General features: G+C 45.7%; 1 protein-coding gene across 1 annotated transcript; it reads right to left on the bottom strand.

Annotated features, from left to right (window-relative positions):
- Positions 1-13,652: 13,652 nt before the first annotated feature.
- Positions 13,653-14,959, bottom strand: NXPH4 (neurexophilin 4). Its single transcript, XM_035108064.1, has 2 exons — positions 14,939-14,959; positions 13,653-14,408 (listed from the first exon to the last, which is right to left on the bottom strand). The coding sequence occupies exons 1-2, from the start codon at positions 14,957-14,959 to the stop codon at positions 13,653-13,655; spliced, it is 777 nt and encodes a 258-aa protein (XP_034963955.1).
- Between the last annotated feature and the right edge of the window lie 271 nt (positions 14,960-15,230).

The following is a 15,230-nucleotide window of genomic DNA, read 5'->3' on the forward strand; positions in this document are numbered from 1 at the left end:
TGTAGGAAAATTGCAAATATTGTTGTTGTTTTCCAATGCTCTTTATTGATTTTATTAAGTAAAATACTATTTTAGAATGATTTAAAGTATATTTAATTTGTATTAAAGCATAATGATAATTAATAATGAACCTTAGGAATCCATGCCAGTTTGGGGGCTTATGCTTTGCGTTTTCATTTGATCTAGCACTACAAGTCTTTATTTCTTCTTTGACGTTTTCTAAACCAGGATATGACTGGCAGTTTGCAAGCACAGCTCATACCCTTTGAAGGCTTTGTTATATATTCCTGTTTCTAGATGTGAGTGATCTGGGTTCTCCTCTGCATCACTTATGTCCATGGTTCTGTATATTAAGCGATGCATGTATGCTCTAGTGTGCGCTCCAGTAGTACACATGCAGACCCAATATTGTTTTAGGAGCATTTAGGCTTTGCTGTTGCTTTTATTTAAAAAATACATCTGACGTTTTGCCTCTGAACTACCAGAACTAATTCAAGGAGAACAAAATGAAACAGGAGAGGCAGGCAGAAGTGCAGATATGATTGTGTGCCATAGTACACAGGAACATACCCTTCAACTCCCGGATTGAAAAATACGGGATCAGCAGCGGCGCAGCAGCGGAAGTCGCTTCTACGCATGTCTGGGCATGCGTAGAAGCGACTTCCGGTGCCGGCGCCGTCCAATTTCCAGACATGCACAGAAGAAGCCTCCCTGGCTGGCAGGAGCTGCTTTGAAAATCTGGGGGAATTATGGGATATTTCACCATTCGGGATAACAGCGGGAAATGGCTTTAAAAATGGGGGTTTCCCGTGAAAAACGGGAGACTTGGCAGCTATGCACAGGAACATAGGAAGCTGCCTTAGGGCTCATCCACACATTGCTTGTCCCACGCCTAGAAAGTACAAGTCCAAGCAGTTTTTCATTTGCCCTGTCGCTTTCTCTGGGAAAACCTGCTCTTTACCGCTGAATCAGCGAAAATGCCAATCCACAGAAAGCCCCGTTGACATTTGCTCTGATTCAGCAGTAAAGAGCAGGATTTCCTGGGAGAAACTTGCAGGGCAAATGGAAGTGTGGAGTAGCCCTTAGGCAAAACCAGACATCAGGACTATCCTGCTCAGTGTTGTCTACAATGACAGGCAGTGACTCTCCAGGGTTTCAGACAGGTGTCTCTCCCAGCCTTACCTGAAGATGCCAGGATTAAATCTGGGTCCTTCCACACGCAAAAAGCAGAAGCCCTACTGCTGAGCTATGGCCCTAAGGTCCACAGGCTCCCCTGCTCCTCCTCAAGGGTGCCACAACCCCTTTGCCATTGCTCATGCCACTGGCTGCCCCTCTTCTGCAGGTGTGTCACCTATGGCCCTCCTGGTGTTCCTGGACTGCAGCTCCCATCATCCAGGAAAACTGACCATGCTGGCTGGGACTGATGGGAGTTGGAGTCCACCTACATCTGGGGGCACTGCTGTGGTGTATATGCCGTTAACAGCACTATTAGAAAGCTACTGAGGGCTACTTCTGCTGCCAGCAAAAGGTCCTGGATGTGCAATCTGTAACTCCTTCTCCACCTTGGATGCTCTCTGCATGGAGACTGCTGTTTCCTCCCCCTTTCTAGCCTTTCCTCCTCCTTTCACTAAAACCCTCTTCCTTCCCCTCCTCTAATCCCCCCATCTCTTCTTTTTTTTACTTTGTGCTTGCGGCAATACTACTACTAACTGAACAGAATCTAATTAAAACAACAACAAAACAAAACATCTGTGCTCAGGAAATAAAGCTTTCGCGGTGGGAAGCAAGAAGATAAATTTCACGTGATGCGTCAGCTGGCAAGAAGCACTGCATAAGAGATGATGATGAGAAGAGAGAGCAAGAGAGAGAGGCCATTTGGGGGGAAGATCATCTCTATCTGTCACTGCTAGTGCGGCTTTGAACAGGAGTACATTGTCCCAGTCTGATGGACATTCCAGGGGGGTTTCATAGAAACGTCCCTCAGTACATTCCACATGTAGTTAATCTGCTGCACAGTTATGTTTCTCATCAGTAATGGGCCTGGGAAATGAAGGTTTTTATTAACCCTGCAACATTGATTTGAGGGGAAAAGCTGGAGAAATAGGGGTGGTTTGGGAAAAGAAGGAAAAGAGGATGTTACCACCGCCGCAACTCTGGAAAAGTGACCAAGGGAATCTAGAAAAGATAGGAGGGACTTGGCCACAGCATGTCCCACAGTAGAGATCTGAGAAAAAACTTGAACACACTTTCACACAGCAACCAACAAACTCCCATCAAGTAAATTTGGAACTGGCTGAGGAATGACTCCACATACTCAGCAAGAATTCTGAGAGTTCTCTCCCCCAGTTCAAGATGTTGTGGTGTGCTTGCAGGTCCAGGTGTCGTGCTCCCCAACCCATATGACTAAAAGACCACTAAAATTGGTTTGGATCGAAACAGGCCATAACTTTATTGAATACAGATGAAAGAAGTTTGGCTTGGGCATGGGGCAATCAAAATACTTCAAGCTCGCCCACCGGAAGTGACGTGCAGGTGGGGGTTCCTAAGACTTACATAAAATAGGGTGACCCCCGCAGGAACCGCCGTCTGGGGGAGTGCCTTCGGCCCTGGCCCCTCCTGGGCATGTGAACATGATCACTCCCCCTGGATCCCTTTAATGAGAAACCCCAGCATTTGGAGGGGCAGGCGCAGACTACAACTTCCCCTCCATCCAAGACAACGGATTGCCCCAATGCCCAATCCAGTTGTGACGATTGCCACGAGGTAGGCAAAACCACTTGGGTTGGAACCAATCTGTCCAATGGACAAATTCCTACTTGGACCACCGTAACCACAGCAAAGTCCTTGACTATCAGCTTAAACGAAGCGTGGGCGGGTGGAGGAAGGAAGGAAAGGCAGATAGGGCCCCAGGCAAGGCCTGCTTAAATGGCCAAGAAGAGGACCCAAATGAAGCTTTCCCACTCCACCCCCTGGCACAGCCCGAGTCCCAAGCCTGCATTCCCATTTGCCAAAGCAGGATGCAGGCCAGGATCCGGCTCCCAATAGGAAAGGGCACCAAGGCCATGCCTCCCTTGTTGGGACCTCTGTGGAGCCTCTGCCGTCCTGCAACACCGCTGCACCAAAATGCCTTGTGCGTTGCAGACCATATTGTGCCTTAAGGATCGTCATTCCCAGCACCAGCTGTGGCTTAGAGCCACCTGGAAACACAGCTCACCCCTTCCCTCAATACAAACACCCCTTGGAACAAGGGTTTTGGGTGCTGGAGTCAAATAAAGAAAATGCTAACTGAAATGATGCTTTGTTGAACAAGGAGTTTGGTGGCATAGCTCAGAGCAATCAGTGAGAACTTCAGTGAGAAGGTATCTGAAGAAGTGTGCATGCACATGAAAGCTCATACCAATGACAAACTTAGTTGGTCTCTAAGGTGCTACTGGAAATAATTTTTTTATTTTGTTTTGACTACGGCAGACCAGCCTACCTGTAACTAGAATGAGAACTTCAGTTAGAATTAAAGTGGTTTGACATAAAGTAGATTTTGCACATGGAAAGCAACAGGCTTTTGGCACTGGTATGTCTGCTGAATTATAACAATGTGCAAAAAAATCCAGTTTACATTCCAATTTGGAGAATATTTTTCGGGGAGGGAATTGCCACTCATTTCATAATATAGATTAGTATTATGAGTGGGACCAATGTTGTTCTGATGTTTGGTGATGTAACTACTTTTAGTGCATCCCACATTAACACTCACCCTTCCTTTCTGCAAAGCTTTGAATAGATCAGTACAGTAGTGTGCTGCCTCCAGGTACAGCATGCAGACTGAATATTGATTGGTATGTGTTACTTCTAAAATTGATGATGTCTTGGTGAAAGGCTTGAACACTAGGTAGCAGAGGAGAACCAGGAGTTGTCCCAGGGAGTCAGAGTTGAAAAAACAAGCCAGGAGTCTGAGCAGAGCCAGTTGTCCATTATTGCACAGGCGGACCTTTCCCCCCTACTACACATGCCCTAGAAGATGAATGGAGGAGGAAGAAGTGCTGATTGAGTCTTGGTGCATGCCTACCCACAGTGTTATTGGGCAGACACTGATATACCCGACTGTCAACATTTGTTTTCATCTGTTTTCAAATGGAAACACTGCAGGGCAATGGAGAATCAGCCTGCAACAAGCCTTTCTTTCCAGAATGAAACCACTTTCAGGGGCAAAAAATATGCAACAGATCTTGATTGTGTGTGGAGTACATGGAAACAAACAAGTGCTCAGTCTCCATTGTTTATAGAATAAAGTGTGGTGAGTACACAGCCAGAGATTAAGGTGCAAAGAGGCACCTCTATACCTAGCCATGGACTCAAGTCCCACAAATTATTGCTCACACACCCCTCTCATCTCCTGGGTTGGTCTAGCCCAGCTAGGGACACATCAGTGACACAGAGCCAGAAGTTGCACAAACTCTTTTCTGGTGATGGTTCCACTTGGTTTCATGTTGAAAAGAATCCACTGGAACATAGAGAAAAGGAATAGGTAACAACAGCCAGCTCCTTTTGATGAAATGCTGGAAGAGAGAAAAGAGGATTGGACCAGCAAGAATCTGTTTGGCTACAGCGCAGCTCCTATGTACCACAGAGGATCTTGGAATTGACACAAGCATTATATTTAATATTTGACAACATCTTGCAAGCACAAAAGAATTGCACCATACTAAAATATGTCAGAGCAGCAATTGGGAAGCTTGCTTGTTGGCTTCTATATTTTCCCCTGATGTTTATGCTGTGTTTTTATTTTAAAACAAGATGCAGATTTTTATTGCACTTAAAACTGTCTTTGTAGTCATTGCAGCTCCACAGGGAACCCCAGGAACTGCAGTTCTGTGAGATGGGCAAGGGATCTCCGAGACAGAATTCTCAGCTCCCCTCTTCAAATGCCAAACCACATTTCCCACAAGTCTTGGGGGGCAGGGGGGAACTGTGACAGTTAAACTGCTATAGAATAGAGGCAACATATCTGAAGGGTAGCTATAGTGACCACCTTCTTGTGCACAGGGCTTCCGTTTCACAGATGATGGCGTCTCCCATCTGATTTGCTCTTGTCCAGGGGTCAGCAAACTTTTTCAGCAGGGGGCTGGTCCACTGTCCCTCAGACCTTGGGGGGGGGCAGACTATATTTTGGGGAAAAATATGAACAAATTCCTATGCCCCACAAATAACCCAGAAAGACATTTTAAACAAAAGGACACATTCTACTCATGTAAAAACATGCTGATTCCCGGATCATCCACGGGCTGGATTTAGAAGGTGATTGGGCCGCATCCGGCCCCCGGGCCTTAGTTTGGGAACCCCTGCTCTTGTCCCACCTCTGGCGCTTTCTGCTTAATGCTGACTGATCTGTGATCATAACAATAAAGATTGACTACTATGCCTTGCTTAATAGTGCAATTAACACACAACTAGAGTATAGAAGCTTGTGCTTTGAGAGCTCTGGAAACAAAATGGCCTTGGCAGCAGGGCCAAAGGGGCAGGAGTATTGGAGGAGTTTCTGCAAATACTTCTATTGCCATTCCCATTTTGTATCTGCTGTGAGGCTCCCCCCATCCCCAGAACTCTCAAAGCACTAGCTCTTGTGGTGAAGCAATGCAATGTGGTTGTTGCGTGGAATAGGCAGGGCACTGGTTGGCTAGTTCCTGTGTTGCAACAAGTGACACACAGAGACGACCCCAAATCCTTATCCACAATACCCGTGCAATGTAACACACACCTTTTTGCAGAGCCTTTGTGCTTCTCTGTGAACAAAGCTCCAGCATAATGTAGATCTAATGGCAGAGGCCTGTAAAACACACACAACCACCCTCCTTACCTGTTCACATGGATTTGGGAGCCATTCGCTCGTGTCTTGAAATGAGATCTTTGCCTGTGCCTTGAAGTTGAGTGGCTGAATAAGACAGCCAATCCTTGTCTGATTAGATCCAGTTTTGGGAGAGATGGACAGATAGTTTGAGCTGGTGGTGTAACATAGCTCGTTATGTTCCTAACACCACATCTAGATACATTAACATTTAAAAAAATTAAAAGTATATTTGTATTGTGTAATTTATGGATGCTTGTTTGTATGTTTTATACTTGTGAACCACTGAATAGCCACCTTGGCAATTAAGTAATATATAGGCTAAATAATAAAGATGATGATGATAATGATAATAATTCTTATTTTATTTCACCCAATTTATATGCCAATTGTTTGTAATAAAACCTCAAAGTGATGCCACATCATCACTCATAAGTCACCCCTTTCAAAAAAACAAATTCTCTCCAGTTTCTCATTTATTCATTTATTTAATTTAAATATATAAAAATATGAAGAAGTCTTCACCCCGGCCAAGGGCGCAGCCAAGGTGGGCAGGGTGTGGGTGTGTGCCACTGCAAAGGGAGCGACCCTGCCATGGTGAAGGAGACTTAGCTGCTGCCCCCTTCTCAACCTGTCGTCCAGCGGCCTCTTGCTTCTTCACAGAATACAGACATTCTATAGATAATGACAACAATGAATGACTGATAGTCCGGAGGGTGGCAGGGCAGGGGGTGATTCCCCACGAGTGGTGACTGTTGCTTCTCGCTTCCTGTTATCTGACCTCATCTGCAGGCACAACTCTCTAGTCCCTGGGCAGAAGAAGTTGCTGTCGCAATTCCCGTCTCTGCACTCACAGGCAAGGCCTCCTACCAGCTCATCAGCCTCTGCCAACTCCTGCAACCTCTGCCATGTAGGTAAAGGCAAAGGTAAAGGACCCCTGGACAGTTAAGTCCAGTCAAAGGCGACTAAGGGGTGTGGTATTCATCTCCACTTTCTGGCCGAGGAAGCCGGCATTTGTCCAGAAACAGCTTTCTGGGTCATTTGGCCAGCATGACTAAACTGCTACTGCCCACAACGGAATACCGTGACGGAAGCCAGAGCGAATGGAAACGCCTTTTACTTTTCCGCCGCAGCGATACTTATTTATCTACTCACGCTGATATGCTTTCGAACTGCTAGGTTGGCAGGAGCTGGGACAGAGCAACGGGAGCTCACCACCACTGTCACATGGATTTGAACTGCTGACCTTTGAACAGCAAGCTCAAGAGGCTCAGTAGTTTAGACCATAGCGCCACCCGCATCCCCTCTGCCGTGTACTGTCTGAGTTACACATACACATACACACTGCACACACTCTTGCTACACCTAGCAACTGCATGCATACATACTCACACATACTAATAGATGCGCATGCACACCCTTGACATCTGCACACACACACACACACACACACACACACACACACACACACCCCTTTACGTTTCTCACAACAGTAGATGCAGATAACAAGTAGCATTCCAGCAACCGGTCAGGAATTGCCACTGGTGTGAGGATTTATGCCATACGATGCTCTGTGTGATCTGATGCCTGAAAGGAATGGAGGCAGTGAAACAGGATCTCGACAGCAGAGAGTCACATAATGATGTTTCTCATGCCATCAGCTGCAATAGGGGACTCTCTGAGTTCATGGAGAAAATCTGTTGATAATGGATTGTACAAACTTTGGCTCCATGTTTGGAAAGAGGCATAGTTATGCATACCAATACACGACACGAGTCACAGCAGTACAAACTCCAAATGGCACAACCACCTGTGGACTCCATGCCTCTTGCCTTCCGCCTTCTGCCTCCCCCTCCCTGCCTGCCTCCTCCCTAAAGGCTGGATTAAAAAGTAATGAGGTATTTACAAACATATTTGGTTCCTTCACAGTTCAGAGATGTAAGGGTATATTAAGAGCTGCTGGCATGTTTTCAAGCTTCACTACTTCACTGGCTAAAAACTGCCTGGTCTTTCCAAATGAAAACAGTTGTGATTCACGTTATTTCCTCATTAGGAGCCCCTACTAGTGCCACAGCTCAGCAGGAGAGCACATGCTTTGCTGGGCAGAGTACATGGCACTGGGCTTGGTAACGTAACAGTCTGACTCCTTGTAAGGTGTTCTTTGCATCCTAATTTAAACAGAGCAACCATTTGAACAATGAAAACCTATGAGAGAGATTATAGAGATGACCCCACCACCCAGGATCGGCAGACTGCAGCATAGAAACCCACAAAGCCTGCACCTAGCGGTCCCAAGTGCCCCATACATGGCTGTGATGATCCCAAAGTCTTGGGTCATGGCAAAACCTGTTCCTTCCCCCTCTTCAGAACATTATTAACACATCATTCCTTTCTCTCTTATCTCAACATCCTTCTGCCCTTGCATGGTCCAAACCCAGCCATGCCATTTGTGTTCAAGCATTCTTCTGGGCACTTTAAGGCCTCTGGTTCAGTAGGCCAGATCCCTAGCCCTGTTCTCCACTCCTTGCACAGTAGCCATTAGATTCTGAAGCTCCATCAGCTTCTATCTCTATCAGAGCAACAAGCTTAGTACAACCTGCTGATCCAGGCAATGTGGCTTTGTTGTTTGCCAATGTCCGCCCTAGCAATCAATTACAGAGCACAACAAGCTCTGGATTAAATATTCCAGATAACATGCCTCCTTGGCAACATGTATAAACTTGCAAGTTCACAAAACAAGTAAACAGGGGCATGTGCAGACAGTGGTAACAGTGGCTTTCTCCAGAGGTTGCTGCAATCCTGTTGCCACCAGCCACAGCCAGCACAGCCAACGGTAGGGATGATGGGAGTTGTAGTTCAGCAACATCTGGAGGGCCACAGATTGCCCACATGTGCTCACTACCTTTCACACAGGAAAGTTCTGTGTAACATGGATCCTTTCTCTGAAGTAACATCTTCCTGAGGGAGGCAGTCAGGGAGGATTCAGACACACTAATGCAGCCTGCTCTAGAGTAGACAAATGTGGGGAATCCCAAAAGCATGTCATAGTCCTAACCCTGGGAGTGAGTGTGCAAAGGGAAGGATGCTGGGAAAGAATATTGACTAGGATAACCTGTCATTCCAAGGAAAATGCTTCCCCAATGTTCCAGAAATATATATCTCATTTTGAACTATGCCTTCAATTGTAAGTGGCAGCAGCGGGAGGGGGAACAGAATTTGGGAAGTTTAGGAAACACTGATGTGATTGTGTAGACTAAGCACATCTACGCTTAGTTCTAACACAATAGGAAGTACACCGATACAGCCACAGAGACATCAGTCATTGTTGAAAGCACTCACTTCATACACCGACAGCTGCATGAGATCCATGCCTATCACATGAGCTTATGTCCACGAGCATTCCTGTTCATGGTTGTGTACACCCACAAAACACAAAAGCAGAGACACTAGCCTGCACACACTTTCAGCTAGGCTGCTGTACTTCTCTAGCTTTGCTGCAACAAGTAAGGTAAAGGACAGTTGAGTCGAGTCAAATGCGACTTTGAGGTGTGGCGCTCATCTCGCTTTTCAGGCCAAGGGAGCTGGCGTTTGTCCACAGACAGCTTTCTGGGTCATGTGGCCAGCATGACTAAACTGCTTCTGGCACAATGGAACACAGTGACGGAAGCCAGAGCTCATGGAAATGCCATTTACCTTCCTGCCACAGTGGTACCTATTTATCTACTTGCACTGGTGCACTTTCGAAATGCTAGGTTGGCAGGAGCTGGGACAGAGCAATGGGAGCTCACCCCATCACGCTGATTCAAACCGCCAATCTTTCGATTGGCAAGCCCAAGAGGCTCAGTGGTTTAGACCACAGTGCCACCCATGTCCTGCAACAAGTAGGAGAGTAGTGAAGGTACAGCCTCTACCTCTAAAACTGGCAAAACTGGGTGATTCACCATCTGGCCATGCAAATTCCAGGTGTGATCCCTTACAGCTGGGCTGAGCCTTTAGATTCATGATCTACAACTCATGAATTGCAACATGAATCTTTTATTTCATTTGTAAACATCACCCACAGAGGTCCCCAAGACATCAGTCACTTGGTTATACGTGAATTGGCTGTGTTTCTGAATTCATCACCCGCTGTTAGTGTGAGTTCATAATTCACCATTTGTGTGAATGCAGCACGATGCAGCTTGCCTAACATATTCCACAACTGGCTGGATGTGTGTCACATGCCCTTCACCCATGGAAAGAAAGTTGTTTTAAGGTGAAGGCAGAGTGACTTATTCTCAGTCAAAGCTACCTTCACATAAAAAGGTGCAAGTTAAAATTCAGGCCATTCTCCAATGAGTCACATTTTGTCCTCAGATTTGATTTGCAATTTTGAAAAGCAATCTAAAGTTTCATCTCTGGTGTTTAAGCTCTTGCAGCTGAACTGCACATTTGGAAACATCAGGTGATACTGCCTTCCTAGAACTGCACTACTTCAGAATGTAGGGGAAGGAATGATTATCTGAATGCCCTTGTTAAAACCAAGCCAAACCATAAACCCAAACCAACATGTAGAAAGCTAGCATGACAGAGAGATAGTTAGACTCCTTCCTCACATACAAGCTGAATGTTTGTTGGGGACGGGGGACGGGGGACGGGGGGGAAGCAGACAAACATTTTAACAAATGTCATAGTCCAGAAATGACTGGACCATATGGTATTGCCATACTTCTTTTACTAGTACTTGACTCACGTTGCTTTTAAAAATGAATAAATGACTGACTTAATGACAATAAATGTTTTTGAAGTTGTACATCAGAAAATATTCCAATTGTCTGATTTTGTAATGGCAGCACACAATTAAATTGTTCCTTACTTTGTTGTTGCTTTTTACTGTATACATTCAAACCTGAAGAGCCACATGTATATTACTGTTTTGCCATTAACTAACCAACCAACAAACAAATGATACTGATTGTCAAAAAAAGAAACATATAATTTCCCCTCTTCATTTCTATACCTGGCATGTAAAAAGGTAAAGGTAAAGGAGCCCCTGACCATCAGGTCCAGTCGTGTCCGACTCTGGGGTTGCGGCACTCATCTCACTCTATAGGCCGAGGGAGCCGGCGTTTGTCTGCAGACAGCTTCCGGGTCATGTGGCTAGCATGACAAAGCTGCTTCTGGCCAACCAGAGCTGCGCATGGAAACGCTGTTTACCTTCCCGCCAGAGCGGTCCCTATTTATCTACTTGCACTTTGATGTGCTTTCAAACTGCTAGGTGGGCAGGAGCTGGGACCAAGCAACAGGAGCTCACCCCCGTTGCAGGGATTCGAACTGCTAACCTTCTGATCAGCAAGCCCTAGGCTCTGTGGTTTAACCCACAGCGCCACCTGGGTCCCTCATACCTGGCACGTGGAGACCGCTAAAAACCAATTTGAAACCCTTTGTAATTCTTGCAAGGGCAGTGGGTGGAAGGGAGAGGCTGGTAAGAAAGAGGAAGGAATCAAGAGAATTCAAAGCATCTCTGAGCCAGAATGTTTAGAAGTAGTTGCAATGTTACTAGAGTCTACCCACCCCTCTGAAGCCAGGACAGACTATAGACTAGCCTCTCATGGAACACCTAAAGTCCTTAAGACACACCAAGTGCAAGAGGGATCAGGGGAGCACAGGAGCATTGCAGAAATTGCTTTCAAAGTAACTGTTCTAGAGGATTCATGTAAGCAAGCCCAGCCATACATTTTTCCAAAAAATGAATTTGTTCTCTCCCTCCCATACAGTTTAGTAAGCCAATTTCTCTCTCACACCCCACCAGCACATGCAATCACATGCAGACTCCCATTAACACCATCTCACCTACACTGCCACTGATTTATACAGACACTCCTTACTCAAGCATTCAGATTCCTGATAGTACACACTCATACTTACATATGCAAACTCAAATGTCTCTTCATACCCTTTAACGAAATCTTTACACTGAAATATATGAATATATTGAAAGTAGGGTTGTCAATTGTCTTTAAATAAATCTGCACCTTACCTAAACCACAAAAATGCAGGTGCCTTTTTATGATACAGCAGGATAGGCATGGCTTCCTATTAAATGTGAGATAGCTTAAAATTTAATCAACAAAAGCTACCGCTCACCACTATTAAGAAGGATTGATCATCCTTTACATTTTTCTTTCTTGTGCAGAGCATTCCGTTACAGTAAAGCCATCAGAACCAAAATGTCTTCAAAAAGGAACAACTTCAAAATCCTGTAAGTGCTGCAGAAGATCCAGAGTTAAAAGAGAAACTGATGTGATTTTCAAATGAGCACTGTCAGCTTTGGTTTCTTTGTGCTTCTTATAGCTGGCAGGAAAACCCCAGTGGGTTTTCACCCTGGAATGAAAAAAGATCTGCAAACTCTGGATGTCAGCTGGAAAGCAAACCCATCCGCAGGAGAGAGGCAAGTGCTACACCTGCAAGGACTGCCTAGCAGTGTGCCGCTCGATCTTAGTCCTGCCACTCAATCAAAGGGGACAAATTTTAATCTGAGATTAAAGCTCTAGTTGATCAATCTGCAGACTAAATCAATGAATGCTTGCAGCCCTAATTAAAACACACACACTTCATTACTGTCATGGTGGCATATACGCATTCCTAGTTATACAGACTTAAATAAATGTACTTGCAAATACATATGCCATTAAGGCCAAAAGAGCACACCTAATATAGCACACATTCTTACTCGCTGTCATGCTGTGTATACACACACTCTCTCACACACACACTGTCCTAAGTTGTGCACACATACATGTTTCGGTCAAATCTCACAGCCCTTAATAGAATTTCACTTGAATTTCTACTAACACTCAACTCAGGCTTCTGCTATGAACATAAAGTTCCACTTACACACTTACACACCCACACCCACCCCGAAATGTTACAGTCCCGGTTGCATCAATGTATTCTTATGCACCTCCCAATCTTTCAGTTTTTCATGCAAATCCTTTGTTCTGACATGATCTCACCCACTGAACCCCAACCTCCCCGTTTACATTCAGCTTAACTCCAGCTGACACACATTCTCACTCTCCCTCCCAATTTAACGTGATTGATCCACTGCACATTACATTCCTGTTTTATATGAACAGAGAAGCTCCCGAGTTTGGCAATTTCTGCCCTCTGTTGGTCCTTTCCATTGTAGAGCATCTGGCAAGAGGTGAGTTGGCACTGTGGGTTAATATGCTTTTTCCACAATCCCAGGCAGGTCAACGATAGCTTCAGTAGCAACTCAGCTGACCATTTGTGGCTCAGTCCAAGGAGGAGAGCGACAGAGAGGTGCACAGAGGGACCTTTGGCTGCTACCAGAACCTTATATTCCAAATGGGAGGCATGATCCTGAAAGACATTCTCATATAAGTCAGTGTTACAGCCCCACAGAAGCAGCAGGGTCCATTTATGCACAAAAGAGATGAAAGCCACAGCAAGCCATTTCTTCATATTGCTGGGAATTCCCTTGAGATGACCCAAACAGCATCAGAAAGGAGGTACAGTGGGGAGCAAAAACAACAGTGTCCTTTGGGCCAGTTTCTATTTTCCTAAAGTCCTGGGAAGTTTAGTGGCCACTGGGAAGGGAATGCCTTATCAGATGGAGCAGCATCCAGTTCCTGTTCAGAGCTGGCCATCCTTCTCTCATTAAGCATTGGGACGGGGGACCGGGGGGGGGGGGCTCTCCTGTTTCTTTCACTGCCAGCCAAAGTTCTTCCAATTCCTGTCCTGATAAAAAGAGTGCAACTTACTAACACCCCTCTGCACTGTCCCCCCCCCCAAAGTCTTTCCCCCTCCATCAGCCAAAGTAGGGGTTCTCGTTCTGGAAGTTGTAATCTGGACAGACCTTCTGGACCAGCTTGTAGTCGATGCTGAAGAAGGAGATGAAGATGCAGATGACCTTGAAGGGCTTGGCACACAGCCAAGCGGCATGGCTCTGCGTGTGCTCGGTGAAGCAGATCTTAGAAGGGTCATACAGGCAAGGCTTGTTCTTGCGTGCCCGGTTGGTCTTCTCATATTCCACGTGGCAGTTGAAGGTCTTGGATTCCTTGGGCTCAGCCAAGGTGGACTGCTGAGGGTGAAGGTGCTGGGCTTGGATAGGGGGAAGCAGTACATCAAACTCAACTACCTTGGTGGGTGGCACAATGCTCACAGAGACATTGCCCAGGCTAGAGGAGTTGTGGCGAAAGTAGACACTGAAGGTGCCATTGATATGATCCACGATCTTGCCTGTCACCAGCAGGCTGAACTTCAGGGTCTTGATGTTGAAATAGAAGTCACCCCAGCCAAAGATCTTCTTGGTTCGGCCCGCCTTCATGGAGGGCTTCCTCTTAGCTCGCTGGTTGAAGTGCTCCATGGCCGTCTGGTTCTTGGTCCAGTCCCAGGGACTCAGGGCACCACTGTATGGGTCCAGCCTGGCTTTGGATGGCTCACTGGAAAATATTCGAGCAGGGTTGAGCGGGTGAGGTTTCAAAGCGGTGCCCTTCAAGACACTTGAGGGACTCATCTCCAGGTAGTTCAGGGTCTTGGTCACATGGCCTTTCACACACGCAACCTATCAAAGAGGTAGAGAAAATAGGGAATTTGGGTCAGGACAGGCATGCTTTGAGATCCTTCACATACTCATGGTGCATCTGCACCCTGCCCTCTGCACAAAGAAAGCATCTAGGTATCTTCAGGAGGACACAAACAGGTTTTGAAAAGGACTTGTAGAGTGCTCCATCTCTCTGTAATGTGTATACCAGAACCCAGTGGGAAGTTGTGGTGCCCTGCTTCACTCTAGTGTTACCTCAAAACACAACAGCTCTGCACCCGAAATTCCACAACACAGAAAAATCCAGTTCCACGAACCATGCAACCCAGACACAGGTGAGCACCTTTGTTCACATTGCACACTTCATTTGGCAGATGGGAGGTTCTGCCTTTATTACAAGTCACAATAGCTGTGACATGTAAGCTCCATAATATGCCAACACCGACCTGAAAACATTTTCTGCTGTTGCCCCTGTATAGTGGAAGGCCCTTCCCTTGAGCATACATGAAGAGACAACGATCAATTGCTTCAGACGTCATGTGAAGACTTACCTTTTTTGCCCACGCTTCCATTGAACCACAAGATTGGGCCTTGTTTCATGTGCTTGAATCCTCTGAATTTCTGTCTTATTTGCTTTGATATATCTCTTATGTGTTTTATACTGCTACTTTATTGGTTTTTAATTGTGTTTTTGTTTGAATATTTTCTGATAAAATGTTTGTCTTTTAGACCTCTGCTTTGAGGCTTTTGACATATTTAGCAGTTTATAAATGCTTTTAAATAAAGCAAATGAACAAACAAATAGGTTGAACCTAAACCTGCCATGTGGTAGTGATTGGTAGG

Source organism: Zootoca vivipara, chromosome 2, assembly GCF_963506605.1.
Source record: "Zootoca vivipara chromosome 2, rZooViv1.1, whole genome shotgun sequence".
Classification (NCBI taxonomy): domain Eukaryota; kingdom Metazoa; phylum Chordata; class Lepidosauria; order Squamata; family Lacertidae; genus Zootoca; species Zootoca vivipara.